Source organism: Neoarius graeffei, chromosome 17 (assembly GCF_027579695.1).
Source record: "Neoarius graeffei isolate fNeoGra1 chromosome 17, fNeoGra1.pri, whole genome shotgun sequence".
Lineage (NCBI taxonomy): Eukaryota > Metazoa > Chordata > Actinopteri > Siluriformes > Ariidae > Neoarius > Neoarius graeffei.
The window spans coordinates 15,993,539-16,012,882 of NC_083585.1; the positions used below are offsets into that span (position 1 = coordinate 15,993,539).

Genomic DNA, 19,344 nt, shown 5'->3' on the forward strand with positions numbered 1-19,344 from the left:
AGTCGCGCAGTAACCACGCGCCGCTTATCAGATACAATCACAGATTCTATGGATAGAATAACCCTTCAAAAAAGTGCGACTTATAGTCCGGTGCGACGTATATATGTTTTTTTCGTCTTCATAATGCATTTTTTGGCTGATGCGACTTAAACTCCGGAGCGACGTATAGTCCGGAAAATACGGTAATTGAATGCTTTTAAAAGCAGTGTTTCAGCTTTGTAACTCGTTTGCTGTGCTCTGCTCAGCTTTTGTTTTAATTTGCTCACTAATGAATGTTTACTGTTCAGGGAGAGAGAAAAAAGGATATTACAAACATCTGTGGCAAAGCAGGGCTCAGGTGTGGCATATTGGTCATTACCCTTCTGGCTTCTCCCCAAACACTCCTCTCCCATGGCAGACCCATGCTAAACCATGCTCCTCCCACCTGTTATAATACCCCCACCATTCAACGCAGGTCAGGGCTCATCCTGTCTGCAACCAAAAATAAAAATTCAGCCGTTACCAACTGCTTCCCTCTCCTGTGAACCACTGTGAACTTGAAAGGCTGTAATGACTATCAACAACCGATCCATATGTTGGCATCTTTCATGTAGTGCATCTACAGCAGGCAAGAGTGGTCTGAACCACGGATGAAAGGGTGCCCCAGTAAGTAGTACTGATGGCCACACACTCATTTTTGATAGTGCTGTGCTTTGACTCAAGCACTGAGAGCTTCTCACTAATGTACTGTACCAGTCAGTTCTCACCCTCCAACACTGGAGACAGAGCAGGCATGGAAAGAAAGTCCAGGGAGTGAAGCAGGGAGCTGTTTTAACACTACCAAAGGCCTGCTGGCACTGCTCTGATCACTGGCTCTCTGAATTTTAGTGAGCTCGGTCAACAGGTTAATTAGGTCTGACTAATTAGGCACAAACCTATATCACAACAGCCCCAGGTATTATCCCATTTCCTTTTTGGACTTGGGTTAGGGACATGCTACTGTCAGAGCAGTCCAGGCCTCGACATTAGCACTTGCCCGATGGCCCGGCGGTGTTTTTTACATCTTTCGGGCCACTAAATTTGGCCAAAGAGTGCCCCGGGTAGGCCAGTACGTTTTCGATACAAATTAACAATTTTATTACTCATATTTTACCCAGAATTGTGAAGAAATTGTTCTTAAAATGCACATTTGATACGAGGTCCGCCATCTTTGTTTTCGTCACCCTCCGCTCTGCGGCAGGAGTGTGTCGTCTTCGTGCATCTTCAGAGATGTTCGGCGCTGTTCGGAAGCATGTTTGAGCTTGTCACGGCTTTTTAATGAACCCAGAGCACTGACAAACTTACTATCTCGAGTCCGCAAGCATGGATGATCGCCATTCTCCCGTCTTCAAGCAGAAAAGATGTCAAGTTTGAGCTAAAAACAAATAAACTCCTTATTGTCTGACCGTCGCCATCTTTATACCACTTTCTGCCTCTTCCGCTAGAGTTCAGTGGTGTCCTTCATTCATAAATATGATCGTGCATAAATTAACTATCTGGTGTTAACAAACGGTGTCATTTTGAACTCTGCAGCCAATCAGAGCATGCGACGTCGCGCTCGGTTTACAACTCGCCAAATCGTAAAACAGCATTTCAACACGCGCGCTTTAGCTTCAGATGGTGTAAAATCGTTCAGACTTTGTATATTAATATCAAAATTTCAGGATACACTGCCAAGAAATATGGCTACACGTGTATCAACTTTTAGTGATTAAAGAATGAAGTATAAATGTTGGTTGCTATGACTGAAATAGAAGAACAGATAAAATAAATGTGGTAAATTAGATCTGATCCCATATATTATTTCAAATATCCAAAGATGAAATCTATCAAAATAGCCAAACTAGGTCTACATTAGTTCATTTCAACAAAAATAACTCTTCTGACCCTCTCTGGTACAACCAGACCATGCTAAACCCAGTATACCCCCAGTTGCTAGGGTATCTGCTGTTGCCATGGCAATGGTTTATGCAAATGAATCCAGCATAAGGGTTAGTATGCTACCCTCACCTTTCATCCAGACTTGGGACTGGCATGTGTGTGTCTTGTGGCGATTATATAAAGGTGTATTTAAAAAGTTCATTGTACTTCTATTTCTATAAGAATATCTACAATGGTGAGAATTCAATATCTACAATGTTGAGAATATATGAGCCAAAGTTGAAACCATGACAAAAAAGGAAAATATGTCTACATCACACAGGGTGGGTTACAGGCAAAGCTTATTCTATAAACGGGTTAGTTGCATGGTGAGGCAAAACTTAGCTTATTCTAAAACTTAAACAATTGTTAATGTAAAACAGTAATCAACAGCATGTGTTAAACAAACAGAGAACAAAGGAAATTTTTAAATGTAACTAAGAAATTGATAGAACAAGAAATGCAAACAATAAAATATCAATGTGAACAAACAATAAAGATGTACGGTAATAATGTTAGCAAAATATGAATAATCTTATTTTCATTAATTTCACCTTGAAATGCACCAGAATGCTAGCCTGGGAAATCCCATGCTGCTTTGCACAATCGTTCCGATCTGAAAAGACAGCATGGAAACTATGGTCTAAAGGCTCGCCTGAGTTAGGGAGCCAATCAGAGAGTGGGGAGGGGTGGAAAGACGGTGACGCGTACTACTCGACAAACGGAAGCTTGTAGTTTATTTGGGACTGTTTACGGATCACATTTAACATGGCGGCGAGCGATACGAACCAAACTTTCGATCAAGCTTTAGACACTTCTGAATAGTTTAGAGCGAAAGTTTGTTTTAAAACGGCAGTAATCGTTTGGTGCCATTGTTTTTTCCAATTTTTGTTTTGCCTTCTCTTTTCTCTTCATCACTCTAACTATGTCACCGGGTACAACTGCCATGATTGGCCATGGGCCATGATTGGCCATACGCCAAATGATAGACATTCGCAACGTCCAATAAACGGCCGTTGACAATCGTAAACCACACCTCCCCTACGAGAAATTCAATAGGCGGATTCCAGACCATATTTCACGTGATATGGTCTGGTGTTAACCAGACTACCAGAATGCACGAATATGAATTAAAAAATCAAAGTTTTCCGGGGGAGGGCCCCCGGACCCCCCTCTTTGTGCAAGCACCTGTGGTGCTTGCAGCGGCTGCCTGCGGCAGCCGTGGTTCAGGTACCACGCACATTCGGGCCGCCACATTTTCCATTTGGGCCAGTAACTTTTCAATTCCACTGACCCAATGGGCCACCAGTACTAAATGCTTAATGTCTAGGCCTGCAGTCTCAAGTTGAAGCCTGGACCCAACCCAGAGAAGTGTTGGGTTGGGTCCAGGCTTCAACTGGTGTGTCTCTATGTATCTATTCAATCACAGACTTCTCTGAATTTGCTGTGAAGTGGCTTGTGTCAAGGATTTTAGGGCTGTCTTCATATGCTGCTGCCGGTTAATTCTATAAATCATTATATTGAATAAAACTAGTTGTGCCTAACCAGGCCGGGGTCTCAATGCAAGCCATTGGATTAGCATCAAATTTAAGGTTTACAGACATATTAGACTGTCGCACCCACATGAGTTTTCCCCACACTGTTGCCACATAGTTGGATGCACTCAGTTGTAATGGGATGTCTTTGTATGCTGTAGCATTACAAATTCCCTTTTATTGGTACTAAGGGAACAAAACTTGTTCTTGTATGACACTTCTCCTGTGCCCAAAGCAAGGTCCATCAAGACATGGTTTTCCATGTTGGTGTGGAAGAAAGTAAGTGGCCAGAACAGAGCTGTGACCTCAACCCTACTGAACACCTTTAGGATGAACTTGAATGCCGTCTGCCCAGGCCTCCTCACCCACCATCGGTGCCTGCCCTCACTAATGGTATTGTGGTAGAGTGGCGATTGTTGGAACAGGAAAGCGGGGAACCAGTTTTCAAATGGGATGTTCAAATAGCACATGTGGGTGTGATGGTTAGGTGTCTACAAACATTTGACATTTGTGTAGCATTCACCTTGCAGAAGTCCACACAGAAACTGAGTGCCCCATCTGCCATCACAAGCACAATAGGGTTGCTTCAGTCCCATCTCTAGGTTTTTCTCCAGTTTGTCTTTAACCACTTTTCTAGTTCAATCAGCCAATATGCTTGACTGTGAATAACTACACCGGGGGGGACACTCTTGTATTCTGAGGTACATATGTCTGGGGGGGGAATGCTTCTGAAAATTTGTAGTTTCCAAGTGAGACCATAGGGTAGGCATATCATGTGAAAATTCAATCCAAATTGCTTGAAACTGCTCTCATTGAATTCAGGATTTTATGCAGAACAACATACCTTTTTTTTTTTTTTTTTTTTTTTTACAGAATTCAAATGTTTTATCCTTTCTTAAGGTATTACAAATCAAAGATTGAAGAAAGGGCTTAATTTTTAGAAAACTGCCATAATATTCTGTATGAGGAAAACAAGATATTTACATGGAAATTGGCAGGCACATAAATGGTTGTATACTGAATACAAAGTTTGAAAAATTAGTAAAAAATTATGCAAGTTAGTATTAATTGCTAATTAGGTAAAAATGTAAAATCGGTACACTCAAAGTAAGATTATTTCTAGTACCATCTTTATGCTCTGTAGGCCTTTTTGTATTTCTAAGTAGGGCTTACTAGTGTTTTTATATGAAAGAATATAAATTATTTTTATTTAATATTCACACCTTTCAAGGCTAACTTCAAAACAAGAGTGCTCTGAGGGCACAATATCCCCTGCTGGCAACTATGCCATAACTCTAGTAAAATGTAACTGAATTGAACGAAATTACAATATGCGTATTACTGACCAATAACAATCCTGTCAAGTTTTGTGAAATTCCTCCAAAAATTGAGGAGTTGATTTCTGAAGGTGAGTACCCTTCCCGGGATGGACGGACATCACCACGACATAATTCCCCTTTTGGTCAGTGGGGGATAAAAATTGAGGGAAGTTGATTTTCAGAAAGCAATTGCCAAAGTACAAGTTTGTTAATAATCAAGGGCATAACTCTGCGGGGGAAAAAAAAGAATTGCCCAAATTAAACAAAATTTCAATATGCGTTTAACTGTCCTATAACAAAGCCTTTTGCCAAGGTTGGTGAAATTCCTCCACAAATTGAGAGGAGTTGATTTTCAGAAGAATGTACACGCTCATGAAATTGTCAAAGTATAATTTTTGTTCATCAAGGACTGTAACTCTGGTAAAATGTGACTGAATTGAACGAAATTACAGTATGCATACTAATGACATGACGTAGCATGAAGAATCCTGCCAAGTTTCGTGAAATTCCTCCACAAGTTGAGAGAGGAGTTGATTTCAGAAGGTGAGCACCCTTCCCCGGACAGACGGGTGGCTGGACGGAGAGCTCCATGACAGTCCCCCTTTGGGCCTTTTGGCCAGCGGGGGATAAAAACTGTGAGCCGCATCCAATAAACAATTCCAATTAATTGAACTGAAATTGACACTTGTGTTTCTGACTTCCTGTGGGGTTTTATTTATTTATTTTTTAAATATTCTGACCACCTAAGAGCTCAATATTTTTCATCAAAACTAGTTATAATCTAAAAATGGTTATTTGCAGGAATTAGTTTATTTGAATAAGTAGTTAAAGCTATGAAAACTCACTTTAGAGTCTCCCATGAATCACAACATCAAAACTAGCTGACGTAAAATTTTGCTGAGTACTTCATCAGAAACGGTGAAAGCTAGAGAGCATCCCTATAAAAATTCTGATATTCACGAGTAATCCAATTGGAAACCGATCAGAAGAGAGAGAGCCTGACCACTTTCCTGTGACTCAAAAAGCACTGGCAGTTTCCGAACGTCATGCAAGCAGTGCGTGTACTCTGTTGTACCAGCTTCACCCTGCTGTTACTCCCAAATTACTGAACAGATCACATCACATCACACATCACATTATCTCTAGCCGCTTTATCCTTCTACAGGGTCGCAGGCAAGCTGGAGCCTATCCCAGCTGACTACGGGCGAAAGGCGGGGTACACCCTGGACAAGTCGCCAGGTCATCACAGGGCTGACACATAGACACAGACAACCATTCACACTCACATTCACACCTACGGTCAATTTAGAGTCACCAGTTAACCTAACCTGCATGTCTTTGGACTGTGGGGGAAACCGGAGCACCCGGAGGAAACCCACGCGGACACGGGGAGAACATGCAAACTCCACACAGAAAGGCTGAACAGATCTTAACGAGAAATTTCTTTGGAAAGCAGGGATTATAAGCTTTTTATCCCCCACTGGCTGAAAGGCCCAAAGGGGGATTGTTATGGCGCTCTCCGTCTGTTCAGCCATCAGTCTGGGGAAGGGTGCTCACCTTCTGAAATCAACTCCTCTCTCAATTTTTGGAGGAATTTCACGAAACTTGGCAGGATTCTTTGTTATATGTTAGTAATATGCATCTTCCAATTTCGTTCAATTCGGTTGCATTTTACCTAAGTTATGGCATAGTTGCCAGTGGGGGATATTGTGCTCTCCGAGCACGCTTGTTAATGATGGAAGATATTCAAGAGTTAAGCAATGACAGGTTTGGAAACTTGGATGAGTGTCTGCATGCACAATTTTCACAGCATGGCCAGCGAGCATCTGATATGCCTATATAAGGGAAATTGTAACAGTGCTGTACGCCATCTCAAACTTTTTTTTTTAAATTGTGAAAAACCACCAACCCAATTGCAAAAACAGTGCACAGCTACACTGGCCAGTTATATCAATTCCATACCAATTCTTTCAAACGGTCTCTCAATAATGGAAACGTAAACATTCAGAATGGCTGGTTACAAATGTCTGGCCAATTAAACATTTTAAGCAGTGTAGTATTGCATTTCCCTCCAAGTGACTGATCATGGGATTATAATGAGCTATGTAGAAACAGAATTCCCCTACAGATTTTTGGGACTAGAATCTGGATCCCAAGTTCTCCTGGTTGAGGTTCCTAAACTGAATTGAAAAGTAGTGTGAGCCCAGCTGCAACATTTTGAGCCAGTCTTGTGACTGAAGTGTGTCCAGCCACATTATTACTTCTGCTTGGATACAATACCATCAAGTACATTTGATGCCAAGGCGCACCTCATATTGCACTACTCAGGACTTGCTAACTCTCAAGTCCACTGCTAACTGAACAGTCCTCTGCTTTTGGTGGTTCAAGGTTTGTGTGTAACCTGACTCCATGAAGGACTGACGTAAGCCCACTCGAGTACAGATTCGCATTGGGCATGCCCAGACCCCATTCCAGGTTTCTAGGGCATAACTGTGATGCCATAGGGAACAAATGGGAGAAGAGAAAGGGACTAATGAGTATTGTGGGAGAATTTTAACCAGGTGATATGTTGTGCATGTTCTTACTGCAACACCAAGATCACCCAGCAGCAAGTGGGCTCCTGTCTGAGTGGCAGGGGTCATTAAAAAGATACCAAATACAAAAAAAAAAAACCCTGTATCAAACACCATTACCTGTAATTTTATATCAATATTTTAGTCATAAGTTTTTCTCTCAATATACCTTTTTCTTTGGATGATGCTGAAGCCTGCATCCTGCTAATGCTTTTCTTTTAATGGCTCACCCACATACAGTGCCTTGAAAAAGTATTCATACCCCTTGAACTTTTTCACATTTTTCCACCTTACAACCATGAATTTCAAAGTTTTTTATTGAGATTGTGATGGACCAACACAGAGTAGCACATAATTGTGAAGTGAAATGAAAATGATAAATGGTCTTCAAAATGTTAAACAAATAAAAATCTGAAAAATGTGGTGTGCATTAGTATTCAGCCCCCGTACTCTGATACCTCCTAAATACGATCCAGTGCAATCAATTGCCTTCAGAAGTCATCTAATTAGTTAATAGTCCTACTGTGTGTAATTAATTTACTTTCAGCATAAGTACACTTGTTCTGTGAAGGCCTCAGTGGTTTGTTATAGAACACTGAAGAACAAACAGCATCATGAAGACCAAAGAACTCACCAGACAGGTCAGGGATAAGGTTCTGGAGAAGTTTAAAGCAGGGTTAGGTTATAAAAAAAAAAAAATATATATATATATATATATATATATATATATATATATATATATATATATATATATATATATCTCCCCCCCAAGCTCTGAACATCTCAAGAAGCACTGTTCAATCCATCATTCAAAAATGGAAAAAGTATGGCACAACTGCAAACCTACCAAGACATGGCTGTCCACCTAAACTGACAGAGCGAGCAAGGAGAGTACTGGTCAGAGAAGCATCCAAGAGGCCCATGATCACTCTGGAGGAGCTGCAGAAATCCACAGCTCAGGTGGGAGAATCTGTGCACAGGACAACTAGAAGTCGTACACTCCACAAATCTGGCCTTTTTGGAAGAGTGGCAAGAAGAAAACCATTGTTGAAAGACGGGCATAAGAAGTCCCGTTTGCCAGAAGCCATGTAGGGGACGCAGCAAACATGGAAGAAGGTGCTTTGGTCAGATGAGGCCAAAGTTGAACTTTTTGGCCTAAATGCAAAGCGCTGTGTGTGGCGGAAAATGAACACTGCTCATCACCCTGCACACACCATCCCCACTGTGAAACATGGTGGTGGCAGCATCATGCTATGGGGATGCGTTTCTTCAGCAGGGACAGGAAAGCTGGTCAGAGTTGATGGGAAGATGGATGGCGCTAAATACAGGGCAATCCTGGAAGAAAACCTGCTGGAGGCTGCAAAAGACTTGAGACTGGGAAGGAGATTCACCTTCCAGCAAGACAATGACCCTAAACATACAGCCAGAGCTACAATGGAATGGTTTAGATCAGGGGTCTTCAATCCTATCCGCAAAGGGCCGGTGTAGCTGCAGGCTTTCATTACAGCCAAATTGGAGGCTCACTTGATTGTTGACTGGAGACGAGGGTGAAATGATTAAACAAGTGAAATCAGGTGTAGCTCCTGCTTGGTTGGAATGAAAGCCTGCAGCCACACTGGCCCTTTGTGGATAGGATTGAAGACCCCTGGTTTAGATCAAAGAATATTCATGTGTTAGAATGGCCCAGTCAAAGTCCAGACCTAAATCCCATTGAGCATCTGTGGCAAGACTTGAAACTTGCTGTTCAGACGCTCTCCATCCAATCTGGCTGAGCTTGAGCTATTTTGCAAAGAAGAATGGGCAAAAATTTCAGTGTCTAGATGTGCAAAGCTGGTGGAGACGTACCACAAAAGACTTGCAGCTGTAATTGCAGCAAAAGGTGGCTCTACAAAGTATTGACGCAGGGGGGCTGAATACCACACTTTTTTCAGATTTGTTTAAAATTTTGAAGACCATTTATCATTTTTCATTTCACTTCACAATTATGTGCTACTCTGTGTTGGTCTATTGCAAATCTCAAACTTTTAAGTTCGTGGTTGTAAGGTGGAAAAATGTGAAAAAGTTCAAGGGGTATGAATACTTTTTCAAGGCACTGTAAACTGGGGCATGTTGCACGTGACTTGTAAACCGGGGTGTGTCATGTACATATGGCATGTAAATTAGACACTAGGTGGCAGGAGATTCCACACAGCTGAAACATTTTACCCTGCTTTAGTCAACCATCTTCAGCTGATTCTTTTGCTTTCAAATCAACAAAATTCATATCGAGTCTGTCTCAGATATTTTGGATACATCATGCCATTCTGGGTGCTCATATCTTTGCTCCCCCCCCCCCCCCCCACACACACACACACATTTACTTTGAGTAAGGGCCACTGTTTCTATGAATAATGTTGGTAACGGAGTCTCAGTAGTAAAAATGTAACCATTTATAAATGGTAAAGAAATTCTAGTACTACTGTCTTGGTCAATGTCCTATTACTTCCAGACTAGACCCCGAAGCTGTTTGTTTTCAGGATGATGGCTGGCTGATGAAATTATTGGCTGGCTAGCTGACTCAGCCAAAACCTTAATGGCTGCTGCAGCCACCAAAATGTTTATGGCTACAAATGGCTGATACTGTTTCTTCACACCTATGGTCTACGTTCAATTGATTATAAGATGCAGTGTACTGGTTACACAGATACATAGGCTATTTCCACAACACAGTTTGGTTAAAAAACTGATTGTACTACAACAAATGGTGTATTTATGATAGCATTTATTGATTATAAGTTATTTATTTATTACATTTATTATAAGTACTTAGATGTATTATTATCACTCTCACACACACACACACACACACACACACACACACACACACACAGGTCATTTAACATGAAATCATATGAATTATGAGATATTAAAATATAGTAGGCCCTAGTAGACTTTATTCTGTGCAGTGTACGGCGACGGATTCGCTCTAAATTATCTCCGACCGCCAAGTTCACTAATGTTCTGTCTGCCTTGCCTACCAGGCAAACAGAGCGGTCAGTATATTGCTAGCCGTGGTCAGACTGCAAAGTATGAATCATGAAAGAGTGTCTCTGAGGGAGTCCTGCTTAATTAATGGACGTCACTGTGTGGCATATATCCGGGCGAACGGATCAAACAAATGGTGGGAATAAAAAGCAAATTACCACAGGTCCCCTGGTCTCTTACTTCATTGTAAATATAAATCTAGCAAGATTGTTGTTCAATGCTAATAATAAGCTAATCTGGATTGTTCGAGGAAGGCATCTAGCTATCTACTCTCACTAGCAATGACCAGTGAAGGACTGGCAGCTATCTTACTATGATGAAAGTAGAGTGGTGGAGTACTTTTTTTATCAATCTCGAAGTATGTGAAACAAACAAAAAAAATACCTTTACACTTTCCCTCCGCAGCGGCAAAGAATGCAGCCATCTCGTCGATATCGGAGTCGATTGATGCTCTGGGTGGGTTCCCGGGTTCCCCAGTGTATCGTGGTAACGGTGTGAGGGGCGGGAAGCCAGACAGGTAGTCACAACGGCAAGCTTGTGGTGGCTCTCTGTGCTGTGATATCAGTTCTAAATCTCTACAGTGTATGCCTATACGTCTCTATTGTGTTACTACTAGTGTGTACAGTTGATCATGTTTGTGTCACTTTTCTTGTAGCTCATGATGTGGATAAACCCATTATTTGATGTACACAATTCTTAGTGGCTCAGCCAAATTTTATTAGATAGCGGCTCAAATTGGCTTACAAAATTATTGGCTGGCGGCAGCTCAAATTCTAAATGGCGGTTTTAGCGGCGCCTGGCGGCGGCTTCGGGGTCTATTCCAGACCACCCTTTCAGGGTTCCCCTTAAAGCATCATAGTGTAGCGGTCACACTATGCTTAATTTATTGATTGATTACATTTAGTAACATGCCACTACCCATTAAAACTGCTGCTGCAATGCTTGCAATTTAGGCCTTCCAGGGATTTCCTTAACATGGAAATCGTGCATTTTTACACACACACATGCCAAAAAATGCAGTATTTTAATGTGTCCTGGGATACAGGGCTCTTACTTGAATTTTTCCCAATTGCCTGGGCAAATCTATTAGGTGGTTGTTTTTAACAAACAAAGCAAAAGTGAATAGAATGAAAACCTCACAGTATTGTGGTTGTTTGCGTGACGTCATGGCAACTGCAGATATCTGGACATGGATTTGGACATGTATTTTATTAGACCTATGGTAATGCTTGGCTCGACTGGAAGCATGTTTTGCTGCTTTTCCACTACAAACGCGGCTGAGTCGAGCTGAGTGGGGCTGTTGGAGTTGCATTTCGACTACAACCGCGCTGAACCGTGCTGGCTGGAAGTGGGTGGACACATTGGGTGGAGTTAGCGAAAGTGGGTGGATGTCACGTGATGTCGTTAGGCGGCGCAAACAGTGACATCAGTGACCTTTTAAGCGGTAGTCTCACGACCCGGATAGTAAACAATAAACATGGAGGACATGGAGTCGTTAGTGTTGCTGGTCTTGGTGCTGTGGCTTGTTGTCACCAACAACGCCAACAGATACTGGCAAGAGCGTATAGATGAGGCGAGGCGCATAAGGCTTCAGAAATTCTCGTAATTCATAATTCTTCTTCTGGGTTTATGGTGTTTACAGATCCCAGCGTGCTTGCGGGGCATGTGTGGGCGTGTGAGGACACTCCTCCTCACCAGTCAGTGCACAGGGGAGTGTCTCCTCACGCCCCTAGCCCCACTCGGCTCGGTTTGGCTCGCTTCAGCCCCACTCCAAAACCGTGCGAGTTTTGGGTGCTAAGCAGGGCTGAAGCGAGCTGAGTCGTGCTGCTCTGAGGTAGTTGAAACGCGAGCCGTGTCGGGCTGAAGTGAGCTGAAAAAGGGTAGTGGAAAAGGGCCATATGTGTACTGAATGTAGACAAGGCTAAGCACCATAAAATATGCCATCTCTGAGCTCTGGCTTCTTTATTACTGTTAGAAGTTCACGTTTGAACTTGCCTTTGTTGTAAGAAAAATACCTTATCAGGTATTTCCCATAACATTCCGGCACGAAACCTGTCTCAAAATATTGGGTAGGCGTTTGTACTTTTGTTTGCCTTTAGCATCTCTGGTGTATTTAAAAGTCCCAAATACTAAATAGTTTAGGATGCTGTAGCGTCCCAAATCCGGTAGCTGATTTGCTTAGCACTTCAAGTGGAATAAATGCATTTGTGGGTAAATTAAGAACAAGCCTTTTTAAATTTATTTTTGTCTAATGTAAACTCAAGCACAGTGAAATTCCTCCTCTGCATTTAATCCATCTGAAGTGGTGAGCGTGCACGAGCACAGTGTGCAGCATAAATAAATTTGTGGATAAATTATATGGATCTGTGACTTTCTGCATGTTTCAGCTTTTGAATGTACTGTAACACGATCTGCTGGTATAATTTTTTTTTTTTAATCGTTTCAAAGAGATTGTACTGACTGCAGTCATCTCGATTTTCGTTATTAACTGTCGAAGCGGTTTCTTTGTTTTTATGGCAGATGCTGCATGATGAACAAAAATCTGACATCACTGAAAGTCCTCCTATATTCTATCCCAGGTTCAAAAAATGCCAGGGACCACAATTTGGCCAGTTATGTGGGTCCTGGGACCCAGAACGAAAATCCTAGCACCATCCCTGCCGACAGTATAAAGCTAGAATCACATGCATGTTTTTGTAGCCTTTGAGCAGTGGCGGCTAGTGAAGAAAAATTCTTGGTGGGGCTGGTGTGCCAATAGATTTCCCTGTCTAGTCCAGTATAAGCATTCAAATGAACAGTCAGAAAATGACAATTCCACAATTTAATTTCCTTCTCAAAATCAGTTTCACAGATAAATTAACAATTTACAGCTATATTGGGCTCCATTTATGCTTTGGAAAGGAATGGTATCAAATACTAAAGTTCTTGAGAAGTTTACAGCAAGGGTATGATTTCAGCTGAATCTATACAAATCGATGATCTTAGATAAAATATGACTGTGTTTTTATCTACCTCTTCATTGTGCCTTCTTACAGCAATGTGGTGCCCATCGTCTAGCTGCACCGCTATGCTAATCCTTCCAAGCACAGCTAGCTTTACGCAGTTTTCCATGTGAACTCTTGATCTTTCATGCTTTTTGATGCGTTTAGAGAGGTGCTTTAAGTCAGTTTGTCCAGACTGTGCCCATGTCAAATCACACCGGTCACTTTTGAAAAGGATGCAGGGGAAACAAAGTGCACTGGCTGTTCCACAGCCTGTCAGCAATGACTTGCGCTGGAACCAACTCCTGCAAAAAGTCCTGTTGTAAGCTTTAACTTTCTCCTTGGTTGGCTGGGTGATGTTTATTTTCCTTAACACGGATTTTTTTCCACCATCATCCTTCTCGCGAAAGGGTAGTTCACCAAAGATCTCACCGAATTTGGTGGAAGCTGCCCCTCAACTGTCGTCATTGCCATCATCTCTCTGACCTGAGACCTCAAGTTTATCACTATAGCAATCCAAAACTTTCCCACATTTTCTGTAGCAGGGGCGAAATTTCCAGCGCCCCAAAACCATTCAATTCTGCGATGCTGATTGGCCAAATATTTATTATTTTTCCCTAGTAACCATACACGATTGGCTATTTTGGTGCACTTCTGGGGCGCTTTGATGGGCGCCCAAGAAGAGAAATGACGATAGTCTGTCGGTGGATATTCACTGTTGAATGAGTGTCAGTTGGTGGAAATGTTGTTTTAAATAATTGATTGCATGTAGGGGCACACTAAGTAAAACTGACTTTTTTTTTTTTTTTTTTTTTTTTTTTAATAAATATTTAAAAATGTTTTCCCCCTTCCACATCTGGGAGGGCAGTGCCCGAACGCCCCCTCTGGGCCAGCCGCCACTGCCTTTTGAATATTAGGTATTTCGTCATCTGCACTATTGCCAACATTTAAGTATTTTGAACAACTCGTGCCATGTTGCATTACCATTCACTTTGTTTGATGTGAAATAAACTGGAATCTCCTTTGGAACAGTACACTGTTTGTGAGATGCAAGTGGGTATTGTATTGACTTTGCCCCCCCCCCCCCCCCCCCCCCCCAAAAAAAAAAAAAGTTGCACTGGTAAAAATCAGCTCTAGATGTCACCAGAAGCCATGAAATGAACCCTTTTTATATTTCAGAATTTTTCAGGGGAGCATGCCCCCGGTCCCCCCTAACTTACATGGCGGCATGCTATTTGCACCTCACTGCGCTCGGAGGGCCACTGCTCTTTCCAGAGTTTCTAGGGGAAACTCTGCCTCTATTAGTGAGCCCATCTTCAGGTTATTTGGGACAGAAATTAAGAGTATAAAATATTTAAATGTAAATATTTTTAGTTTTATCTCGTATACGATTTTAGGTCATTCTTAACCAAATCCAGTTTCATTCCAATAATATTAAAATTGCTTTTAAAGACTCTAACTTTTATTCTCAGCACCTTGAAGATGGAGAGTGACCTCTTTGACTTGAACAGCACCTTCCAGCCATCCATGCAGCCTGGGCCCTCACTATCTACACCATGGGGAGGTAGTGTAAATGTTCCTCTATCTTTGTGTGTTTAGTGTCAGTGATTTCTGCCTGATTTTGGTCTTTTTCACATTTTCATTCTGATGTCTTTCCTGTTTGACTGTGCTGGGTTTTTTTCCTTTCCTCCCCCCCCCCGTCTCTCCCCATTGCCTGCTCAGATCCTTTTTCTTCTTCTGAAGCTGTCGAAGGCTCCATCCCAACCCTTAATCCTTTTCTAACCAAACATGTTGATCCTGCTCATCCACCTGCTGTGTCGTCTGATGGTGTTAGTTTTCCATCTAGGACATCAGGTCATGAGCTTTTCAGTGGTAAACACACTTTGCTTTCCTCCTCCTGAACTATATATTTTGTGTTACGAGGACCATTTACTATTAACGCCACATTGACCTCAGTTCATGAGTTATTTGGGCATAAACACATTTGCCCTCTTAACCCTCCACTAAGTATTTATTTTAAAGCACAGTGAGCTCCCTTTTCCATTACCACTGTATTGACTTCAAATGACAATTGTTTCAGGTGTTATTGAAATCATTGCAGAAATGTTATGTTGGTTTATAAAAAATAAAAATGGTGGTCTTTGTGCCAAACAGTGCAGTATCTGCCTGTTATGATGTTCCTATATCCTTTCCTACTCTTAATTTCTGCTGTGTACCCCCCAAAAATGCTATAAACAGACTATGATGGCAACAAAAAAAATCCTTTTTATTGATAAGCATATTCAGTTAAAAAAAAATCTGGCAACTGTAAAGTGAAAAGTGACTTTGTTTCCTTTTCCACTGTAGATCAATACAATCCCTTTATTGATCCAAGCTCGTCCATATCCGCCAAATACAAACGAACAGTGCGGATAGAACACTTAATCTCAGGTAGTATTATGGCAAACCATCCCTACCTATGTTCTTCAGGCAACATAGGGCACTGAGTCAGTGCAAAAGGGATGATCATAAGCACATGATGAGCTTATCTCAACTGGATACCATTTGTCTTTTGAACAAATAAGGATACACAATGCTGACTGGTGATCTATGATGTGCAAATATTGACCTTGGCTCTAGTGTTCGCTCTTAAAACTAATATGCATCACTCTTTGTGAGTCTCTAATGTTCAAGATGCCATCTCCTTTTTTCCACTCTTGTGTTAGATTCTTTTGGTCAAGCGTCTATGATCCAGCATCTTTCAAACCCCTCTCCCTTCCCACCTGAGCCTTCCACTGTAGCAGGTCTGTTCCGAGGTAGGGAGCCTGTGACTGCATCTTGCTTTATCTATAACTCATGTTGGCTCCTTATATCTCTCTTCACCACTGTGTTGTCCTGTTTTCCTCTCCTGCTCCTCTCCCAGTTTTGTCTGATGTTCGTCTTGCATGACTGAACACTTATGCTTTGTTCAGTACAAAATAACTTGTTCTAAATTCTTACAAACTGTAATAATGCATACATTTAATGGCATTTAGCAAACACCCTTATCCAGAGCGACATGCAACATACTCTGAGTAGCCTGGGGAGCAGTTGGGGGTTAGGTGCCTTGCTCAAGTGCACTTCAGTCATTCCTGCTGGTCCAGGGAATCAAACCGGCAACCTTTTGGTCCCAAAGCTTCTTCTCTAACCATTAGGCCATGGCTTCCCTTCATACACTATGCTTATACTACAAACTGTCATGGTTTGCTGACCTGAGGAATGCAGGTACCAAGGTTATTAACATCAACACCAGATGAAAACAAGAGTGCAAAGCAATAATCAAAAACCATGAAAAGGGCAAAGCTTGGGTAATGAGCAACCAAGCAGGACCTAGGCAAACTCAAAAGAGCAGAAAGCTAAATGAGATCCAGGTCAAAATCAAGCAAACAGACGTGCAGTATTGTAAAGAGTGATTCTGGGACAAAGCTTTGTGAATGGAGTTTTTATATAAAACTATTAATTAAAAACAGGTGACCGAGAGCATAGACTCCGCTCATGGGGAGTTTGGTTACGGACAACAAAATAGGGTGTGGAGTCCATCAGCTCTCATAGAAGCTGACTGGAGATCATGGGAAATGAAGTTTGAATGTTTTTAGAAGTTGTACTAGAAGCAGAAACCAATGCCTTTGTGACAGTACCTCTCCCTGAAGAACTCACTTGAGGGGCAGGCTCTTTAGATTAGCTCTTGTGGCAAGGATCTGGGAGACTGGGGTGAGGTGCCTGAAGCTCCCTAGTTCGGAGTGGATCCAGGATGTCCTGCCAGCAGTGTCCCTCAGAATAACCTATACCTCCTTGTTGATACTGTTGTCTTCCTCCATGACTACAGGAGGCTGGAGTTTTTCCTTGATGGACTCCTGTTTGTTTGATCACCCATCAAACCTAGCCTGGGCCCGCCCATCCTAAGTGTGACGCAACACGGGGGCCTGTTGCGAACTTAGTCTGGCAAGGCAAGCTATCTCCAGCTCTTCCAAGCTCCTGAAAAATCGGGAGCCAATCAACTTTGAGCATCTCCAACGGCCCTGGGTAGAGGTGTGTTCAAGGCAGTGACGTTGTAGAACTGCGACCGGAAGCCATAGATTGTTTACAGAATCTATGCCGGAAGCGCTTCATTCACTAGAAACATTACGAACATGGAGCAGCGGCAAGCCTTTGACACAGCGGTAGATGCTGTATTGAAAGCATTCAACGGGAAGTTCTCATTGAAAACGGAGCAAAGAGCGGGCCTGGAGGTATTTATCTTCCTGTTACTCAAGCAGTTTCTGTCGTGTCACATACGTCAGAGGAAAGAGTGATGTGATTGGTTTAAGCTTCGTCACAGCCTTTTCTGGCTTCGACCAGTAGCAAACTGAGGCATTTCAGGGAGGCGGGTCAACCACGCGCTTTGGGAAACGGTTGGGCTTAATATCTATGCCAGACCAATGCTTGCAGAGCTTTGAAGTTGCGTTAGCCGGACTACATCAAACCCCACTCATGCCCCTTTTCCACCAAAGCAGTTCCAGGGCTAGTTCGGGGCCAGTGCTTTAGTTTGGAACCGGGTTTTCTGTTTCCACTAACAAAGAACTGGCTCTGGGGCCAGAAAAGCCAGTTCCAGGCTAGCACCAACACTCTGCTGGGCCAGAGGAAAGAACCGCTTATGTCAGCAGGGGGGTGGAGTTGTTAAGACCAACAACAATAACAAGACTGCGAAAGATCGCCATTTTTAAGCGACGAGAAGCAGCAGCTGTACAAACGAAGTCATTTATTATTGTTGCTGCTGCTGCTTCTGCGTTTTTGCTTCGATATTCGCGCCAAGGTTTATGCAAACGTAGCGACGTAATGACGTATACAGCGACGTAACTGACGTATACAGCGACGTAATGACGTGGCTTCCTTTAGCACCGCGAGCTATGGAAAAGCAAACTGGTTCTCAGCTGGCTCGCAAATTGAACGAGTTGTGAACCAGCACTGGCCCCGAACCAGCCCTGGAACTGATTTGGTGGAAAAGGGGTATCAGTACCACATTCCCTTCAAACCATAAGCATGGCTCAACTCAATCTGCCATCCCTCAAGACAGAAGGAAGGCATTTATCAAGACTGTTCTGGGACTCAGTTTGTGGAATGAACTTCGCCTGGGTTTCCAAATAGCTGAGTCACTGGCTATTTGCTCTGTGGTATAAATGTAAATAGTGGTGAGCTTTATGACTCGGCGTTACCTGCATCAGATGCCTGTGGGCATTGAAATGGTGTAAACTGTGTGGCTGTTTTACTAGCTGGATAATAAACTGAATGGCAAACTGGGGGAGAGAAAAAAAGTGCCCATCTTGCTTGCTTGTAGGAGTCATTTCTGTGGTCACTGTAAACAGTGAATGGCATCTCATGGACTGCAAACACTTGGTCTCAGCTCCAGACTGTTTACTCCACACCAGTTTTCAGTGAAAGTGAAAAACAACTTCTCTTAATTTGTCTGGAAATTATAAGGAAAAGGCCACACCTGGCCATGAAACTGCATCAGTCCAATTAATTTTGAACTTGTGAAAATGGAAGGATGACGTAAAAATGCAGTATTTTTGTTAAAACCTTTGAATTAAAGGTAAAAGTCTACACTTCAATCACATCTTGACTGCTTCATTTCATGTCAATTGTGGTGGTGTACAGAGGTAAAATTACGATAATTGTGTATATTGGGTATTGTAAAATAAAAAAAAATAGATGAAGGAACGAGACTTTCTTTGATGGGGGGGGGGGAACCGTTTGTACTGCTGTAGGCATTGAACATCTTACATATGGTGCTGTGCACAAGGCACATGTAGTGCTGAGCAAAGTTACCTTCAGAAAAATAAAATTTCTATAGAGCAGTAAACAGCAATATACTAAAAGTCCATACTTGGCATGACTATGCTTTTTCCTTAAATTTTTTGCTTTCTTAATTACTTTTAGATCATCAAACAGTTAATAGTAAATAATATAGTAAATAGCC

At 42.2% G+C, this 19,344-nt stretch overlaps 1 protein-coding gene across 5 annotated transcripts in view; it reads left to right on the plus strand.

Moving 5' to 3' along the window:
* The window catches only part of picalmb (phosphatidylinositol binding clathrin assembly protein b), a 76,256-nt gene that overhangs the window by 36,929 nt on the left and 19,983 nt on the right, over window positions 1-19,344 (plus strand). For 3 of the 5 annotated variants that reach the window (XM_060943776.1, XM_060943778.1, XM_060943777.1), the window contains exons 12-14: window positions 14,843-14,934; window positions 15,093-15,242; window positions 16,076-16,165. In XM_060943776.1, the coding sequence (XP_060799759.1) occupies window positions 14,843-14,934; window positions 15,093-15,242; window positions 16,076-16,165 (332 nt within the window). The remainder of the gene's footprint in view (window positions 1-14,842; window positions 14,935-15,092; window positions 15,243-16,075; window positions 16,166-19,344) is intronic. The other 2 variants (XM_060943779.1, XM_060943780.1) reach the window with 2 other exon arrangements.